Source organism: Corvus moneduloides, chromosome 8 (assembly GCF_009650955.1).
Source record: "Corvus moneduloides isolate bCorMon1 chromosome 8, bCorMon1.pri, whole genome shotgun sequence".
Lineage (NCBI taxonomy): Eukaryota > Metazoa > Chordata > Aves > Passeriformes > Corvidae > Corvus > Corvus moneduloides.
The window spans coordinates 18,121,970-18,139,628 of NC_045483.1; the positions used below are offsets into that span (position 1 = coordinate 18,121,970).

The 17,659-nt window shown below is 40.7% G+C and overlaps 1 protein-coding gene across 4 annotated transcripts in view; it reads right to left on the minus strand.

Moving 5' to 3' along the window:
- The window catches only part of WDFY4 (WDFY family member 4), a 124,638-nt gene that overhangs the window by 69,892 nt on the left and 37,087 nt on the right, over positions 1-17,659 (minus strand). For 2 of the 4 annotated variants that reach the window (XM_032115868.1, XM_032115870.1), the window contains exons 19-34: positions 16,895-17,079; positions 13,756-13,987; positions 11,655-11,806; positions 11,010-11,121; positions 10,704-10,894; positions 9,019-9,171; positions 8,582-8,655; positions 7,631-7,792; positions 5,395-5,486; positions 4,381-4,480; positions 3,366-3,571; positions 2,666-2,835; positions 2,191-2,316; positions 1,556-1,717; positions 1,246-1,443; positions 125-242 (exon numbers count right to left, since the gene is read on the minus strand). In XM_032115868.1, the coding sequence (XP_031971759.1) occupies positions 125-242; positions 1,246-1,443; positions 1,556-1,717; positions 2,191-2,316; positions 2,666-2,835; positions 3,366-3,571; positions 4,381-4,480; positions 5,395-5,486; positions 7,631-7,792; positions 8,582-8,655; positions 9,019-9,171; positions 10,704-10,894; positions 11,010-11,121; positions 11,655-11,806; positions 13,756-13,987; positions 16,895-17,079 (2,433 nt within the window). Of the gene's footprint in view, positions 1-124; positions 243-1,245; positions 1,444-1,555; positions 1,718-2,190; positions 2,317-2,665; positions 2,836-3,365; positions 3,572-4,380; positions 4,481-5,394; positions 5,487-7,630; positions 7,793-8,581; positions 8,656-9,018; positions 9,172-10,703; positions 10,895-11,009; positions 11,122-11,654; positions 11,807-11,972; positions 12,120-13,755; positions 13,988-16,894; positions 17,080-17,659 lie in introns of those variants that run through there. The other 2 variants (XM_032115869.1, XM_032115871.1) reach the window with 2 other exon arrangements.

A 17,659-nucleotide genomic window follows, 5' to 3' on the forward strand; every position in this document is an offset into this window, starting at 1 on the left:
CAAGATAGATTGGACAGTGCATCCTGCTTAGCTGGACTGTCCTTCTAGCTATTGTTTCCAAACCTTTCTAGCAATTACACCTACAGGCTAAATATCAGCTAGTTAAACAATCTGATTCACTCACCTCTTGGTCTTGTTTTCCCCTCACCTTGGCTGGTAACATGAAAGACATCCATAGCAGACAGCAGAACTTTTGTCTGAAAAAGTCTCTTCTGCTCACTGGTGGCATGTTCTGGGGAAGCCTATATAGTGATGGCATACATATTAGTACAGCAGGAAAACAGGAAATCTGATTCAACTTCACTTTCAGCAAGAGTGCCTATGTGGACAGCTACTGGACAGCAGAGATGGCAGGACTTCATTCCCTAGCTGGAAAACCAAGAAATCTTCCATAGGACTACACCATCTAGCTGAGAGCCAGCACAGTCACCCTCTGCACACTGAACAGAAACAAGATTTTGCAAAGGGCCAGAATCTGGCTCACAGGTGGTTCCCAAGAGGTCTTGTCCTCAGGGAATTCAGCTCCATTAGCAGGCTCAGGATTCAGACAATCAGAAATCCATACTCTATTTTAACTGTACCAAACCTTGGGATAGTACTGTATAAACATTTAGGGAGCTGTTGCTCCACAAGATGATTTAACTCATTACAATTGTAGTCAAGCTTATGTTCATTACTATTCATATTACTAAGCTAAGTCTGCATCAGAACTCACATCTAGGATGCCTGGATTATTGACAATGTGGAGTTGAAGCCTAAATTTTTCATCTTCCCCTTTCTTCAGACTACTCTGATTCTCTTGAGTGCTTAGAGTGGCTGAAACCTATAATCCAGACTTCAACTGCTACAGCTTGAATTAATCTGTACTTAAAGTGGAGAGAGGGTTTTTTTGTTTATTTGAGAACTGAGATTTTGTTATCTCAAAAATCAGTACACAGGATACTCCATGTGAAATTTTCTGTTCTCATCAAATTCAAGGGCTGCTCTAATGACAAGCAGATATTACTAAGGAAAAGGGATTTTTTTTTTCCCCACCTTTCTTCAATATTAAACATTGCCTGAAAAATATCTTTTCTGTTTTCCAGGGGCAGCATTTTCTTAGTTCACATTAGTACAGAGGCATTAGAAAAGTCCTCTCCTTTTGTCACTGTTAGCACTTTTTTTTACTAGGTTGCTAGCAGGATATGTCCTGTCCTTCCACCCCCCGTGCAAGGTAGAACACCAAAGCCTGATGGGAAGAGAAACCTCAAGAAGCAGCTCAAGGGGATGTCCTTGTTTGTTTGCTGGGATGTTGAGAAGACTGTCCATCAGGAGGACTCGCACAAAATCCCACACTTGTTTCTTGACAGGGTGTGGTAGGAGTGGGAGAGAGGAGGGATCAGCACAGCCTTTCCCTTCGGCAATGGCTGGACCATCAGGAGTCAAAAGGCCTTCAGACCCACCCTGTGAAAGCAGACAGCAATACATTTTAACTCAGACTCCTGTAAATTGATTTCTTTTCCCCTAATGACCCATCTCTGATCTGAAGGGCTTGTGCTGGCTCATATACACGTACCTTGGGTGGTCCTGAATGAAAAGCAACCATAGCCAAAGTTTTCAAGAAGTCAGGACAGTGCCACACGGGGTCCTGCGTGTAACTGTGATAGATCAAGCACAGAAACTCGATAACATTCCCTGGATAGGCAATCGCCCAGGAGGCTTCTGCATCTGCAATAGGCTGAACACAGACAAATGTGCATCTGGTCAAGGCAGCATTCCTCTCATTCACAAAAGCTCATCTTTGTTCCTCTTTAGGTATTTCTAAGCAAACATGACACAGCCACAAAGAAGTCAGACGAGGCACCAGCAGCCAACCCGCGCCTTGCAGACTGAAGATACGCCCAACCAGAAAGGTAACATAATATCATCATCATCAGGAATGAAAAAAAAAAAAAGGAGTACTGTTGTGGGCAAGGCCTGTCTCTGGTCTCAGAAGTTCTTAAACATGAGCCCACCACATCCTGTGCTACATAACCAGGGCAGTAGTTGTTCTGACCCTTGGAAGTCCCTGCTCATTGTCACATTCAGTATTGCCCTCTGAGGGCAGAGCAGGCACAGGGATTACAGGTAAAGGCTGCCACTGGCATCTGTCATACCTGGGCACTTTATTTGGCCATTCACACTGCACTGTCCTTGCAACAAAACACTTACCTTGTCCACAGTGAATCTAACCATTTCCAGCAGTAACACAGCTGCCTCTGCACACAACCCGAATTTGAGGACGTTCTCTGTAAGGTGGTGCTGAAAGATCCACTGCAACATAGACTCAAGATCTTTCTACACAGGAGGAGAAATATTTCATTCAGAGATAGGAATTATATACCATGCATCAAGAACAATGCCTGCTCTCTCCAAATCAGAATAAAATCAACACATCTGCACTTCCAACAGCTCCTTCCTCTCCTATTAAATTTGTAACATTTAACACCTGCCCAAACAAGGTTGTTCTGAACAAAAATTTTCTTAAAGTTAACTAACTAAACGTCTAAAATATGAATCATTTTTATTATCACAAAACCCAAGTAGGGTAAACTTGCCTGAGAATCCTGTCATGGAAAAGGGCATAAAATGTCAAAACAGTAATGCAATAGCAGCTTCAGGTGCTTGTCTGCTATTTTTTTCATACCTTGACTGCTTCAGGCGGTTCAGACTGAGGAGTTGCCAGAAAGAGCTCTGCCACAACCAAGTAGATCTCAGGGATGTGAACATGATCAGTCAGACATCTTTGCAACACAGAAAATCCAAAAATCAAGAAGTAGCCATTGTCAGGCACTGGAGGGTGACTTTTTAAATTATCTTTAAAGGAAAAGAAAAGGAAAGTGTCTAAAAATAAATGTCGTATCAGCAGAAGAATTACTGACACAACTTTGTCCTCATTTGTCTCTGTCCCAGGACACTCAGTGGTCTGCTAGGCTGCAGTATCAACAGTATAAAAAACATCCCCGGACTAACAGATAATTTTTCCCACTATCCCTTTTGTTATAGGGCAGTGTCCCTGAATCATTCTTCTTCCTTTCTCCTCCTTTCTCAGATCCACAGGTCTAATTATCAAAAAGCAAGCTGAACAAATCTTAAAGAAACAAAAGGTTTCAGAGCATGAGTTGACATCTGAACACCTCAAGGGCTTATCAACTAGCCTGATTTTGTGCAACACAAAAAGTACCAGGACAAATTTGTTTTTAAACTTAATAAATTACTACCTTAGGAAGTAATTTAAACTCTTGGTGTACTGAGATCAGTGAGGATTCTTGTATCATGTACACAGTGATCTTCTACCACTGAGCTGGATCAAGACAGTGTTTTGGGAACATTAAACCAACACATACCCATTAGAATACTCAACCCTGCAGAGCTGTTTTCCAGCCAACGCCCAGCCACTAACCCCTCCTTGAATTTGTTCAGCAGCAAACGATTGTGGAGGAAGCACAGAAGCAGCTTGATTCCCAGGACAACTGTGCTGAAGTGCAGGTAGCTCTGTGTGAACAGCAGAAACCAGTCTGGCCCCAGTGCCAAAAATGTCTTTTCTTTTTCCCTAGGACAAACAGGTAAATGAAAACACATGGAAGGAAACATGATGGAAGACAAAAAAGAGATATTATTTAAAATTATCTCTAAGTGATTTAGAAGCTCATGTTTCTCTAAAAAAAAATATCTCATTAAAGGTGTACCACAACAGAGAATCCTGAAGATGTAACAACAGACTCATCCATACAGGTGAAATCACTCAATTCCTGCTAAATTTAACCTTGTATTACTGTCAGGCAAAACAGTTCATTAAGACGAAGCTCCTTCTGAGAGTGTGTATCAATAACTGAGGCAAGCTACATCACAGACTAGATCTTTCAAGCTATGAAATTCAAAATTCTGGTTTAAATTTTGAAGTCCAAGATGTACTATCTAATGAAAATGCACAGTTACAGCACCCAGCACTATGAAATCTGCCTTTCAGTTCTGAAAGGTAGAATTACAGTAGCATCATTCTCATGGTTACGATAGAAGGATGCAAGTAATCCCTCATTATATTGACTTGATTTTCAAATACAGATGGGATTTCTTCAACCCCTGATATGCAGAAGAAACATCAATATCCAAGTTCCCCTTTCACAGTATTTTCTGAAAACATGGAATTTTCTTTCAAAATGGATATCTGATGTGTGCTCAGACCACACAGCTGTGTGAATGCCAGATAAATCACTGACAAAAAAGACTCTGTGAATCCAGTCTGCTCTTACTTAGTATTTGTTTAAATTCGAACATTAGTGTGTTTAGTCCTGGTCAAGCACCAGAAGATGAAAAATCTGGAAGACAGAGACACTTAACTTCCTAAATGTTTCTACTTACTCAGAGGACAGGTGAAGTTTGTCTGAGCGTATTACATCTAACAGCATCTTCAATAGCTGGTTTCGAAGCCAGATTGTCTTTCCAGATGTTTGGCTTAAGGCTACAAATATCAGAAAGTAATAAAGAGTAATGAAGAGACAAAACACATGTTCCATTGCTTTGATGAACAACTTTGCATCAAATTAGCCCAGTAGAAGTACTTATATCAGGTACTTATATCAGGTACTTGTATCTTTTTTGCAGAGTAAAAAGATGCAGACATCAAATTTTAGACATAAGGAGTCCTGCTAACATAAGAAACAACCTGGGCTTACATTGCCGAAGTCCTCTCTTTAGAGTTATTTAAAACTCATTCAGACTATATGTTGAACAATATCTCACAGGAAGCAGTCTCAGGCTAACTAGAGAGGGAAATGTAAATAGGCAATCTGACTCGTACTGCCTAACTGTGTTGTCTATATACAAACCACAGTTACCAGTGCCTCCTTAATATGATCTATTGTTTAGAGGGGCAATAACAATAAAGCCTCAAGTGAAAGATCACAGTGAAAGGGCCAAATGACTGGATGTTCCCCCACGTGAACCTGACAAATACACAGATACTTTAAGAGGTGCAGAGCTCCGCATTATTATTTGTTACAACTGTAGGTGTAGCAAAGTCTTCACAGAAAATCCAGGATGCCCATTGAAATTTTACCCCTTGTAACAGCCCAGTAGGTTAGTATGGGGGCAATTTCAATTTAATGTCCTTCCTCTCTGTGTATATCTGAAATCCAACATTGTGTCAGCTCTGGACAATGCCGCCAAAGTACTACTGGTTTATTAGCAGAGAGAGAACAAAAGGGTCACCTCAGTGCAGCCTGTCCTTTCCATATGAAGTAATTGGAATTGTGCCTCTTCCTGCCACAGAAGGCAGAAGCACTAATGTTGCATTTAGGGTTCATCAGGCCCTGGGGAAGGAAGGAAATACTGTAGCTACCTATCATAACTCATAAACCAAAGGCAGCCCCTCACCTTCAGTGGGCCTCTCAGCCACACTATCCAGGTAAATCTGATTTTCATCCACAGAAGAAGGTTTCAAGGTGTAAACAAGGAACAATCCAATCCTTGCAGAGAAAGAGTGAAGGAATTGTGGTCAACAGAAAGACATTCATTTACTTAGAGATTATATGCAAAGCTGAATACTGATTAATGACATAACAACCACTGGAAATTCCAGTCACTTGAGAAATAGGATGAAAACTTCATAAACTAGGAAGCAAATTAAAAGGTCACAGAATCACAGAATATGCTGTGTTGGGAGGCACCCACAAGGATCATCAAAGTTGAACTCCTGGCCCTGCACAGGACACCCCAAGAATCACACCACGTGCCTGAGAATATTGTCCAAATGCTCCTTGATCTCTCTCAGCCTTGGTGCTGTGACCACTTCCCTGGGGAGCCTCTTCCAGTGTCCAACCACTCTCTGGGTGAAGAAATTTTTTCTAATATCCAGCCTAAACCTCTCCTGACATAACTTCAGGCCATTCCCTCAGGTCCTGTCATTGTCACCACAGAGCAGAGATCAGTGTCTGCCCCTCCTCTTCCCCTCACAAGGAAGTTGTAACTGCAGTGGTCACCCCTCAGTCTCCTCCTGTCCAGGCTGAATAGACCAAGTGAACTCAGATGCTCCTCATACAGCTTCCCCTGAAGACCCTTCATCTTCATGGCCAGCATCTTCTTTGGATGCTCTCTAGCTTAATATCTTTCTTATATCATGATGACCAAAACTATCTACAAATTGAAGTAAAATACATTCTGCTATGGAACTGTTTTCTTTATCTACTTTAAAGGTCTTTCACCAAGAAGAAAGGAATACTGAGTAAAGCACTCTGTTCACATGAAAGACTCTGAGCAGCCTGTGGCATTCAGATATCACTTATCACCACTTGGTTTCCAAGCATACAGAGGAGAACAGAGAAACCTTAACAGGTCCTTTGTGAGGAGGACTGTCACCCATTTTTCACTTGTAGTTTGCTTTAACGCATTACGTGGTTCTAAGGACAGAAAGATTAATGTTATATAAACATATTTAGTGAAAGTGCATAATCTCCTCCTGCCCACAAGAAGGACATTTCTTAAGGGACATAACACCCATTGTTCTGCAGGAGTGGCCCACACAGCAATTCCCACTGGAAGTCCAAATTTGGGACCAACAGAAACTCCAGCACCTCCCAGTGCTGCTGAGAGCCTGTTACAGGCTCTGCTGTTCAGGAGCTGGAAGGATAGGGACTGTCCAATCTCTCAGCACTCATGGGCCTGACAACCAATCACGTTACCATGGGATAACAAATCATGATTATTTAAGAAAAAATGCTCTTTCACACTCCTTACATCATGACAAATTTGATATACTAAATCCACTACTCTCACCTGTCTCACTACCCATATGAAAAAAGAAACAGACTAACGCCTACAAGCCCAGAGCAGGGACATGCATACAGGTAACATACATCAACGAACATAACATCCACAAAAGAGTTGGCAAACACTAAGTTCATGTAACAGCTTACTCCACAGTTAACTATTAGAGGTACTCACACTCTCTAACAGAGCAAAAGGCTGAGACCACAGGTTTGACATGCAACTCTGTTTCTACATTTTATTAAAACAGAGCTTTAGAAACAGAGCTGCCATCTGCGCAGTGCATTTCCCTGGGAATTAGGTGGCTATAGACAGCACTACATGGACCTTCCTCAGTTGATAGGCTGCAGGCTGGGAATATAAAATGAAGCAGTGCTTACATTCTGTGAAGAGCAAACAAGGATTTAAATGCTATGCTTCATGAAATCCTGACTAACATAACTGATTGAAATTCAAGAACGAAAAGGACTGTTACTGGGATATAAACCAAATCAACAGGATTAGGTACACAGTTCTTTGGGGCCAAATTGTAATACTGTAGTGATACTTTAGGGACAAGGCTTTAATGAAACCAAATATTAGCTACAGGCTTTGAGTAATCCCAGTCATACCTACAGAACTGGTCTGTGCCACTATTATAAGGGTCATCACCTTCACACAACTGTAAGTTGGAGTGAATGAAAAAAGTTTTCATCAGTTTTTCACCAGGGGATCCTGCAGTTGCCAAAGATCTGGTGTTCTACCAAAGACAAGGTGAGAGAAGCTCTATTGTCAAGGTCTCTTCAACACTAGCAGAAGTATAGTTCATCTACAATCTGAGGAAACACAATAGACCTTGAAGGTTTACCTGAGAACATCCCTTGTATTAAAGTATCCTTGCAAGAGATGGGACAGAATAGTGCAGGCCAGAGTGATCTTGGAGCTACTGATTTCAGGATCGTTGAAAAGGAAAAGAAGCTTGGGCACCACTTGTACCCGGTAGGCAATTACAACATTCTGACATGCATCTCTGTAAAAAAAGCACAGGGACTATTAAAAGCTTCTACTGGAAATGACTAAATTTGCCGAAGTTTCAGCTAAAAGGATTCTCAGGTTGCACTGATACTTTGTGCTTTTGGCTTCTAATATTGTCGCTATAACATTTCAAACACTGTCAGACAAACTGAACATGTGTCAGTGATGGAGATCTGAAGACTACTCTGTGTGTTCTACTCTTCTCTTCTGTCCTCTCCCCCAGAAACTGCTGCATTCCAACAAGTTCAAAGAAAACATTATAGAATTTTCAAGCAGCAAGTTGGTAGAAAAAAATGCTATTCCTGGAAAACTCAGCAAGGGACATCAGACAGCTCTCCACAGAGCTTTCTGCTACTTAGCCCCCCTACCATGCTTTGTCTCTTTAGATACATTTAACTCCAGTCCAGATGATTAAGCATACTGATAAAACGGTTGTGTTTTGATTTTAAACACAACTTCAATTATATATTTTAAAAAGTTATTTCATACCGAATTCAAACATTCAATTTTCCCCTCCCCAGCAGATATTTAAACTTTCATTGTACAGCAGTAGTTGCACGTGAACCAGGTAACCAGATATCTTTGCCCAGTCTGGCCCCATAGTCATCTCAGGAGCTGATCAAATCACTAGCTCCGGGCTTGAAAGAGCAATACAGGAATGATTCACTCTCAGAATCCACAGATTCCAACTGGGACTAGACCCTTCACAGCCACCTCACAGTTCTAGCTTCAGGTTACAGATGTGCTTGTCCCACAGGTGTCTGATTCAAACACCTCTATATACCTGGAGGACTGCAAGATCTCCACAAGATGGGAAAGAAGAACAAGGTCAAGATTTTCTGGTGCTTTCATCCAAAGCTGAAAGACAAAGGAAAGCAGAGGTTTTACCGCTCTGCTGAACTTAGAGAACAGTATCTGCAGCAGAGAAACAGTTAAATCTAGTTAGGGAGAACATCATAAACATTCAGCATTTCTGTAATGCAACCTGCAGGCACCGGGAAGTCCTTGCTAGCGTAGGGAATTGTAGCTCCAGAGCTAGCCCTGAGGAGCAAGCCCTCTGGGAGTGTTCCTGCAGACCTGGGGAGCCACAGTGTGATAATGCACAACATACAACCCCACCCTAAATACTGGATACAGGTGGTGCTGGGAACTAACCAAACCTCGTATTGTAAAGCCATCTTTAATACAGCCAAACCCACAGAGTAACATGAACCGTTTTACCTCAAAGTTGCAGAGAACATACTGGAATGCACTACAATTCTTGATGACTGAAGACTCGAAGCCCAGCTCAGCTGTGCCCACCAGGGAGAACATTAACTGTAAAATCCTGCTGTTTAGCAGCTGGGTTTTCCTCTTCAATAGATAGCTCAGCAACTGAAAAAAGAAGACTGAATAAGTACCTGCCAAGTATAAATCTTTATTTATAAACTGATATATAACACTTCTCTTTAATTCAAGACCAATACACTGTTTACTCAGCTGTAGTAGTCATGCATGCATACATTTTCCATAAGTATCATGAAGAAAATGAAGATTTCAGTCCAGACACAAAATTTCATGCAGGAAATGAAAGGGTCAATTTTTGAAGTAGCTTGACAACTCCGTGGCATTGAACAGCAGGAAAATATCTGCCATATTATGTTGAATCGAATGTACAAAAAGCAACAGACAAATATAACTATAAATAACCACAGTAGGTGTTCTATGCTGTTCTTCATGGATGTATTCTTAATTGCTTACAAATGGTCTTAATTTAAAAAATATTAATTTTCACCTCTCCAAGTGAAGAACACTTATGAAACATTGCCAGTTTCTCAACTGAGCCTTTGATTATCCAACAATTTCCCAATACTGTGAGAAGAATGTTCAGAAAGCCATTACATTTTGAACAGGTTGGGAAGAATAGAAATTAATTTGAAAATACATATCAAGACACATTTATTACTTAGCTGTTAAAAAACCCACTTCACTCCATTGCAATATGGTGATCAGTCACATGAAAAGAACACTATTTAGTAAAAAAATCAAAAGGAACACTCACACAATATAAAGACTGGCATTCACCTACAAAAAAGGATTGGGCAAGCAATATCTAAGTAGGATAAATATATTCCTATAAATTGTAATCAATTTATGAACAATTTGCATGTTGGGAAAATTGAGAGTTTATAATAAATCATTCATGAAACCCTAATGTTAGGAGTCTTGTTTGGAACCTTCTGTATTAAAGGGCCTTCTTTTTTCCTTCAGAGTTTTCTGCTTCACCTACTCAGCATGAAGTAAATTATACTAAACTGAAACTTTATACTTGAGCCTCAATCCATCCAATGTTACATATATAGACTTTACATATAACCAAAATCTTCGATCTGCATAGCTTTCAGGTTTAAAGATTAATCTGAGATAGACATAATCAGTGAATTCAGACAGCACGCACTTTTATCAGCACAATTCCTCATACACAGTGAAGACTGAGCCGTGGGAATTCATTGTCAGCCTTACACTGGGCAGTCTGTAAAGAGGAATCCTAGGCCAAGGGGAGGAAGAAAACCTGCCTGATAAGTGGTCTTTTGTGTAGGGATCAAGTGTGTTGGTAAAAGGTGAAGAGTGGTTCGGTCACAAATCTGCTGCACTGGTTTATTTAGTTTATTAAATCATGTCTGACCAAGAGGCATCTGCCATCTCCTTCCCTTCAGCAGATAAACTGTTACAGAGGTTCCCAGGAATTATAAACTATAAACACAGCATATAGAGCACTATCCTATATTCCCCTCCTAACTTACAAAGCTCCAACCACAAGTGCCTGTAGCCAAGATATGTTTGGTTCGTTCCCATTGATGGATTTGGGGATAAATATCTACAAGGAAAAGATTATAACCAGAATGAATGAACAAAGGAGTGTCTACCTGGTATCCATGGATGTGTCTCATCAGTTTTCCACTCAATGGGCTATTGTTGAGAATGGAGTTCAGGACTTTGACAGCTGCGTACATGGTGTGGTCATCACGGGCCATAGCAATGAGACCCAGGAGAATGGCAGGGCCTCCAATAAAGTTCAGACTAGTAGCTGCTGGAGTGGACTGGAACACTCTTACCCCTAGGAAATTGCAGTGTTACTCTACCAGGAAGTTACATGACCAAATCTATTGTTATTAGCCAGACAAAGGCTTCACTCTTAAAAAAATATTAAGCATTAAGACAAGTGCATTTACCATATTGGCCCACAGCAACTGACCCAATAGTCCGCAAGGAACCTGAGAGGTGCCCAGCAATATTCTTAGCTAGGAATATTGGAGTTGAACTGTCGCGAGAATTAATCCCAATCTAAAACAGATAAAAGACATTTTAAGAAAACCTTTGGTAGTATCGGGGACACTAAAAGTAACAAATGCATGCTCTGACACTTTAGCGTATTTTATTACTTTTATACTATGAAAACCATCTTTTTTCACAACAAGTTTATTGTAAGGACAAACATTCACCTATCTACAATATCCCACAACTCCACTACTTTCACGTCAGTAGATCTGGTATTAGCAAGAATGATAGAACAGGATGTGAAAAGTCCTTGTGAAGGCATTAAGAAAACACAGAATGAAACAAGTTATCCCAAAATCTGAAAATTATGACTTCTGTTCCTGTTTCAAAAAAATGCTTTTAACATTGTGCTCACACTGTCCAATCTATTCCTCTCCATATATGAAAATTAACCTATGAGTAGAACAAAGTTAAGGAATGGGAAAAGAAGCTCAAAAAAAGCACTGAAGGTACACAGACAAGACAAAGTCAGAAACTTGGCTCTAGGAAACTGATTAGAAGCAAGAGAAAACTTGTTTAAGACAAGGGGAATTTGTGACCTCTTTGGCAATCAGCCGACCATCCACTTCATTGTAAGAGCTCTTTATATCTTGGACTGTGGTGAGAGATGAGCACACTGCATTGATTCCAAAAGAAATCTTCTCTTCTGCCACCAGAGGTGCAGTATTATGATCACTGTACTGGTCCTCACCTAAAACAAGAGAGACTGTGAATGTCTGAAGGAACTTCGTTTGTTCAATATGCAAGACAGAGAGGCAGGTGAAAAATAACTGAAGGAAACTGGTATTTAGGAAATAATTTTACTTTGTCTTAACTATAATTAGAAAAAAACATTCACCCTTTGCAACACAGTCCACGGCAGCTTGCATCACCAGCAGATGTGCTTGGCTGTCTCCTCTGCTACTTTGCCTTGATTCAATATCCTCTCATAACATCTCATGAAGCTCAGTAAAGTCCAGAATAAACCTCTCCCTCCGTCCACACGATATAAACAAACAAGCTTTCTGGATTTAGAAAACATTTCAGAGGCCTTCTGTGTTACTGGGAACTTTATCAGGGATACCAGAAGCAAAGATTTGTGTGGAAAGAGGGCAGAGGCAAAAGTTTAGAGCTGCCAACTCACAACGTTTGGGAAGCTTCTAGAAAGTACCAGGTTCAGCAGTTTAATAACTACATGAAATTACCATATGCATTTCTTTAAAGAACTTTCTATTCCTGCTCGCACTTGGAAAAACTGTATGTACCTTTATTAAAAAAAAGGTCAGGCTTGTATTTTTGACAATTTTATACACTAGGAAAACAGCTGACTTACAAAACTGTTTACTAATGCTGGTCACACAGCCCCTTTAGGCAAAAAATTAGTTCATACACCACATGAAGATTAACTATAAGTAAATGCCCAAAGACTGTGTCGCCGTTTCCCTTCCAGCAGGACTTGGTTTTAGGACTAAGCCTCTGCACAACTGCAGCTGATTAGTGAGAAGCAATGAGGTAGTGAGGAAGACAGGACACAACACTGCCAAAAATTCCCACTGCTGTTTGCAACAAGGTCATCAATCCATTTTAAGGAAAAAAACATAGTATTTGAGGGGATTGTGGTAATTTTTTTTTTAAGTCAGAATTTCCATTTGACCAAGTCCCTTTGAGTGTTTTGATGGAATAGGGAGAGTGCAGGGAGAGAGAGGGAGATCATTTCACAATCATGAGATCATATCTTATATGTTGCTCTGTGATTCCCTGCAGCAGGGCATAACTAGAGTCAGATGGACACAATCTATAATTAGTACTAGTTCTTCCCATCTGGGGAGAACTTTGCAGAAAACAAGCCCCCCAGACTTCATAAAGACTCAATGATTCAAAAAATCAAATCCTTTTGACTTCTACAGGTAATGTTTTTATTTCAGAGCTGTACTTTGACACCATTTCTCTTTCAACAACCCCTTCCCATGCTTGACTTGCAGATTTTTGCGTGTAGATAGACAGCATTCTGAAGGAGTACTCTCAGCCAGTCTTTTCACATTGTTCTAGGCTGGAGTGTCACCAAGAAAGATTATTTTGCTCTTTTCAAATGAGAAATGACCATCCCACTTCATCCCAAGCTCTAGCACAGAGGTGAATGTTCAATGTTGAACAAACAGTAAGCAATAACTGAAATGTTTTGTCTGTCTGTTTAAGAATTGAAGCTAACAACATACTTTAGTTAAAAAGCCTCTTCATTAAATGGAATGTATCTTACTCCCCTACCCCTCTCTCCTACACTGCAGGCATTTGCAATTAAGCTCCATACTTCTTTTTCTGCCCTTTTTTTTTTCCCCTGTTAGCACTGTTAATGCAGAGTATCTCAGTTAAAGCTTCTGCTTTAATGTTTGTCCAACAGAAATCACAATCTTGCAGCTCAGGATGTTATACCTCTTTACTCTTCATCTCTCTCTGCTGCTTGACTCCTGCCCTTCTTTCCAATTCACAGTATGTTACAAGATCCTTGTGTATCTTACTACAGCCTTGTACAACATTCAGTAATGCAGTTTTCCAGACTTTTAGAATGAGCCCTAGACACAGTTGGAACATTAATAGCAGATTATAAAAATAAAAAGAACACTGCCCTGACAAATAGTGGCACATATGAGAATTATTACATACCTTGAAGTTGTACTGCTTGGAAATTGCTACAATACTGAGGGCCAAGCTTAATAATAACTTCTATGGTTTCCACAGAAATGGCTTCTTCAAACAAGTACGTAGGACCAAGGCGCCAGGTCAAAGAGGACTTCTGTTTCCAAACTCGAGGAGTAGCTATGTACCCATAGACATCAATAAAGGAAGAGGGTTCCATGGAAACACAGCTACCCGGTAAAGGCTGGAGATATTGCATCTGCAACAGAGAAGGAATTCACTAAGGGGATCCAATACATTCAGGGTGCCCTGGGGTCTTGTCCCTGTAAGGTACTGCCTGCCACCTCTTTGCTCATTAAGCTCTCAGTCAGCTGTGCAACAAAATTATATTGGGTCTAGCTGAGCTGGAGCTCATTTTCCCACAGCAGCTCTCACAGTGCTGGGCTGGGAGCTAGAAAGGGGCTGACAGCACACCAGGGTTTGGCTGTTGCTGAGCAAAGCTGGCACAGCATCAGCGCTGTCTCTCCAACATTCCCCCCATCAAGGGGCAGGAGTGGGCAAGATCCTGGGAGGGGACACAACCAGGCCAGCTGACCGAAATTAACAACAGGGATATTCTATATTGTATAACGTCAACTCAGACATAAAAGCTCAGGAAAGGAGGAGGAAGCGGGGGAATTCATGATTTACAATGCTTGCCTCCTATAGCAACTGCTCCATGTGCTGATGCTCTGCTTCCCAGGAAGTGGCTGAATAGCACTCACTGATGGGAAGTAGAGAATAAACCTATTTTTTTCTCTTTGCTTGTGGACATGAAAACTCACTTCTGCTCTAATAAACTGCCTTATCTCAACTTACAAGTTGTTTTCCATCTTATTTTCTCTCCTCTGTCCAGCCAGGAAGGGGAGTGATATAGCTGCTTGGTGGGCACCTGGCATCCAACCAAGGTCAACCCACACAATAATTATCAGCTATTGTTCAGAAATTGGACTTTGAGAAGTACTGTAAACATAAGCATTTTGGAATGTTTAAGGCTAATTTTTGTTCCAAAAACACAGTCAAAAGAATTTCAAGTATTGGCAAAGAAAAACCCTGTCTTGACTCCAGAAATATTTTTCCTCTTCTAAAATTCATAATCCTGACTATGACAACACAGAAAGAAAAGTTACAGATCACACTTTGGCCTGGCACAAATAGAGAATAAGCAGTTTTTGAAGAGTGTAGATTGTTCAAGTGCATCAGTAAGCTTCAGTGGAGCTAACATTGTTTAAGAAACAGGGCCATTTATTTTTGGTACCAAAACAATGATTTGGCCTCCTGAACAGAGTCTATTATTTTATTTAACTGTAGAGAGCTCTAACAGGAAGTAGTTGGAATTTTTTGGTAGAGAGAAACTATATTGTACTTTGGGGCTTAGCCCTGTCTTTAACAACTTGCTGTTAGGATAGGAGACTCCTAGCATTTACTGATGTCTGGATACTGAGATTTAGAAGACAGGGCTGGTCAATATTAAGAGGCAGGAGTTGATACTTGAGTGAATAAATATTTGACTTGATGAAACACAGTAACACACACACATACATACCCGCCCCATAGCCACCAACTAAATATACCCTTTGGTATTGTTAAGGGCCTTTGTCCATTTCTAACTTCTTAGACAATCTTTTCACTGTACATATCAAGATGAAGGCTTGCATTTAGTCAGTGACCCCAACACTGGGACAATCTTTTGTTTACTAAAGGATTCTTTTATTTATATGAGCTGTTTCACTGAATGTTAAACACACTTGCCGAGAATTCTTTAATCAATTGCAATGTTTAGGCCTAGTTTTATTGATGACTTTCAGTCTCATTTGAAGGAAGTCAAATTAAATTAAATTTTCATTCTTGAAATGGATATAGGTCCCAAAAGACATTTATAAGACAAATCATTTTCCCAAGTATGATAAAGAGAATATTTGAATTAAACAGGTTGCATTTACAGGGGAAGCATAAAACACGCAAGTGAGCTTTGCACGTGCTGAGATTGAATTGAAATATGGGAACAAAAAGGAAGAAACCAAGGTTACAAGTTTCAATTAATAATAGGATTCTATTCAAAAACAAAACCAAAATAACACTACACCAATCAGAGACATACTAGAAAGAGCAGGCTGCCTTTTCTATACTGCATTCAAAATGCAAAAATTAGATCTCTGAAATAGTATGAGTTTACTGCAAAACGAGGAGCATGATGATATTAATAATATAAACCAGGGGCTATTCTCATTTATCTCGTAGATTATGAACCCTTCAGGTGCATTTGGATTACTTTTGCCTGATATCTCATGCAACCTGAGAACTGGCTGCTGTGAAACAAAAATCACAAGAAATGGCACATTAGGGGAAATACCAGTACACCAATATTTGCAATGAACTCATGAATTGACATAATCTCAGACACTGTACAACTAACCCAGAGGAACACCTATCTGTTCCTGAATGCTTAGTGTGCTAGTGAGGAAGAAGACCACTGACTGACATTGCTCCCATCTTTGGATTCTTGCAAAGAGCTGGCCAGTCACAGCAGCTTATTTCTCTGTGACCTTTCCACTTTCAAGAGCTTTCTTCAAAAGAAAAAGTGAAGACTCCCTGCATAATTCATCACCTTTGCAGGTTTTAGCCTAAATCCAAGTTATCTTTGGTTTAGGGCTTTCTGGTCACACCTTGATGTGAAGTACTTTTTATAGATGGCGACTTCTGCAAATTTTGGGCTTAAACTGTTAGGTCCTCTGAATCACTAGTAAACTCAGAAAATTTTGACCTAAATGTTTAACTGAATTTCAGCAACATAACCCTGAGCTACCTGCAACCTAGGTAACTTCAGCTCTAGAGGAGATAACCACCATATGGTTATCTACATGCTGAAGGGGGAGGGGGAACTAGTTCAAAGCATCAGTATAAGGTGAGAACATACTTCTGAAAAGCAGCACAAATACACCCTCTTTGGTATGGATTTCTGACTCCACTCACACCCAGCACAGTGGCATGTGTTACATGTGTAAATCACCATGCTTTGAGTTTCTCCAATTAATACTGAGAAGTCATGGTAGGTGCATTGGGAGATGAAAATTAGAAGCAATGCAAGGCAAAAGTCAGACGCAAGATCTATGCAGAGAGCCTTTACCTTTGCAGAGCCAAGCATCTGACCATTTATATAAGCTGACACAATGCAGTTCTTCTTTGCTTCCTTAGCAACTGTCACTGTGAGATGATGCCACTGGCCAGTGACCAGTAGTTTACCACAGCCAAACTGGACTTGCCCTGGAAATGTGGAGGGATTTAGGACCTCACCCTCAGGTTCCATAATATCTGTAACAGCAAAAACAGAGGTAAGTTAACAGAAAGTTTCTTACCTTCACCAACCTCTGGAACACAACTTTCAAATGGGACAGAAAGAGCATGACACTCTGTGGGTAGAGTGTGATTCGATGGTATTATGTCCAATGTCTTTAAAACATTGCCCAAGGTCTAGTATCAGGACCTACAACTTGCACAACTCTCAAGCTCCCTCCAGCATACGTGTCACCCTCCCAAATAATACCTGCTATCTGCCTTGACACTGCAAAACTACCCTGACCTAGGAAAACCCAACATATTCACTAAGGGGAGAACCCCTCAGTATATTCACAGTTAGCTGACTGTGATGGCCGACTAGCCTATGGCACAAGGGATAGAGAGAGCTATTGGTAAGACAGTCTCTGGTGCCAGAGACTTACTGGTCATGATGAGGGAAAGAAATCTCTCCCCGGATGCCTTGTTCTGTTACGGTAATCGACCCCAGTTTGGCTCCCCCAGTTGGCTGTCAGCCTCTACCCCTCGTCACTCCCCCAGAGCTTCCCCATTGGTCCCGTTCCCTAGTCCCGCCTTTTCCCTGTCCCCAGATAAAACC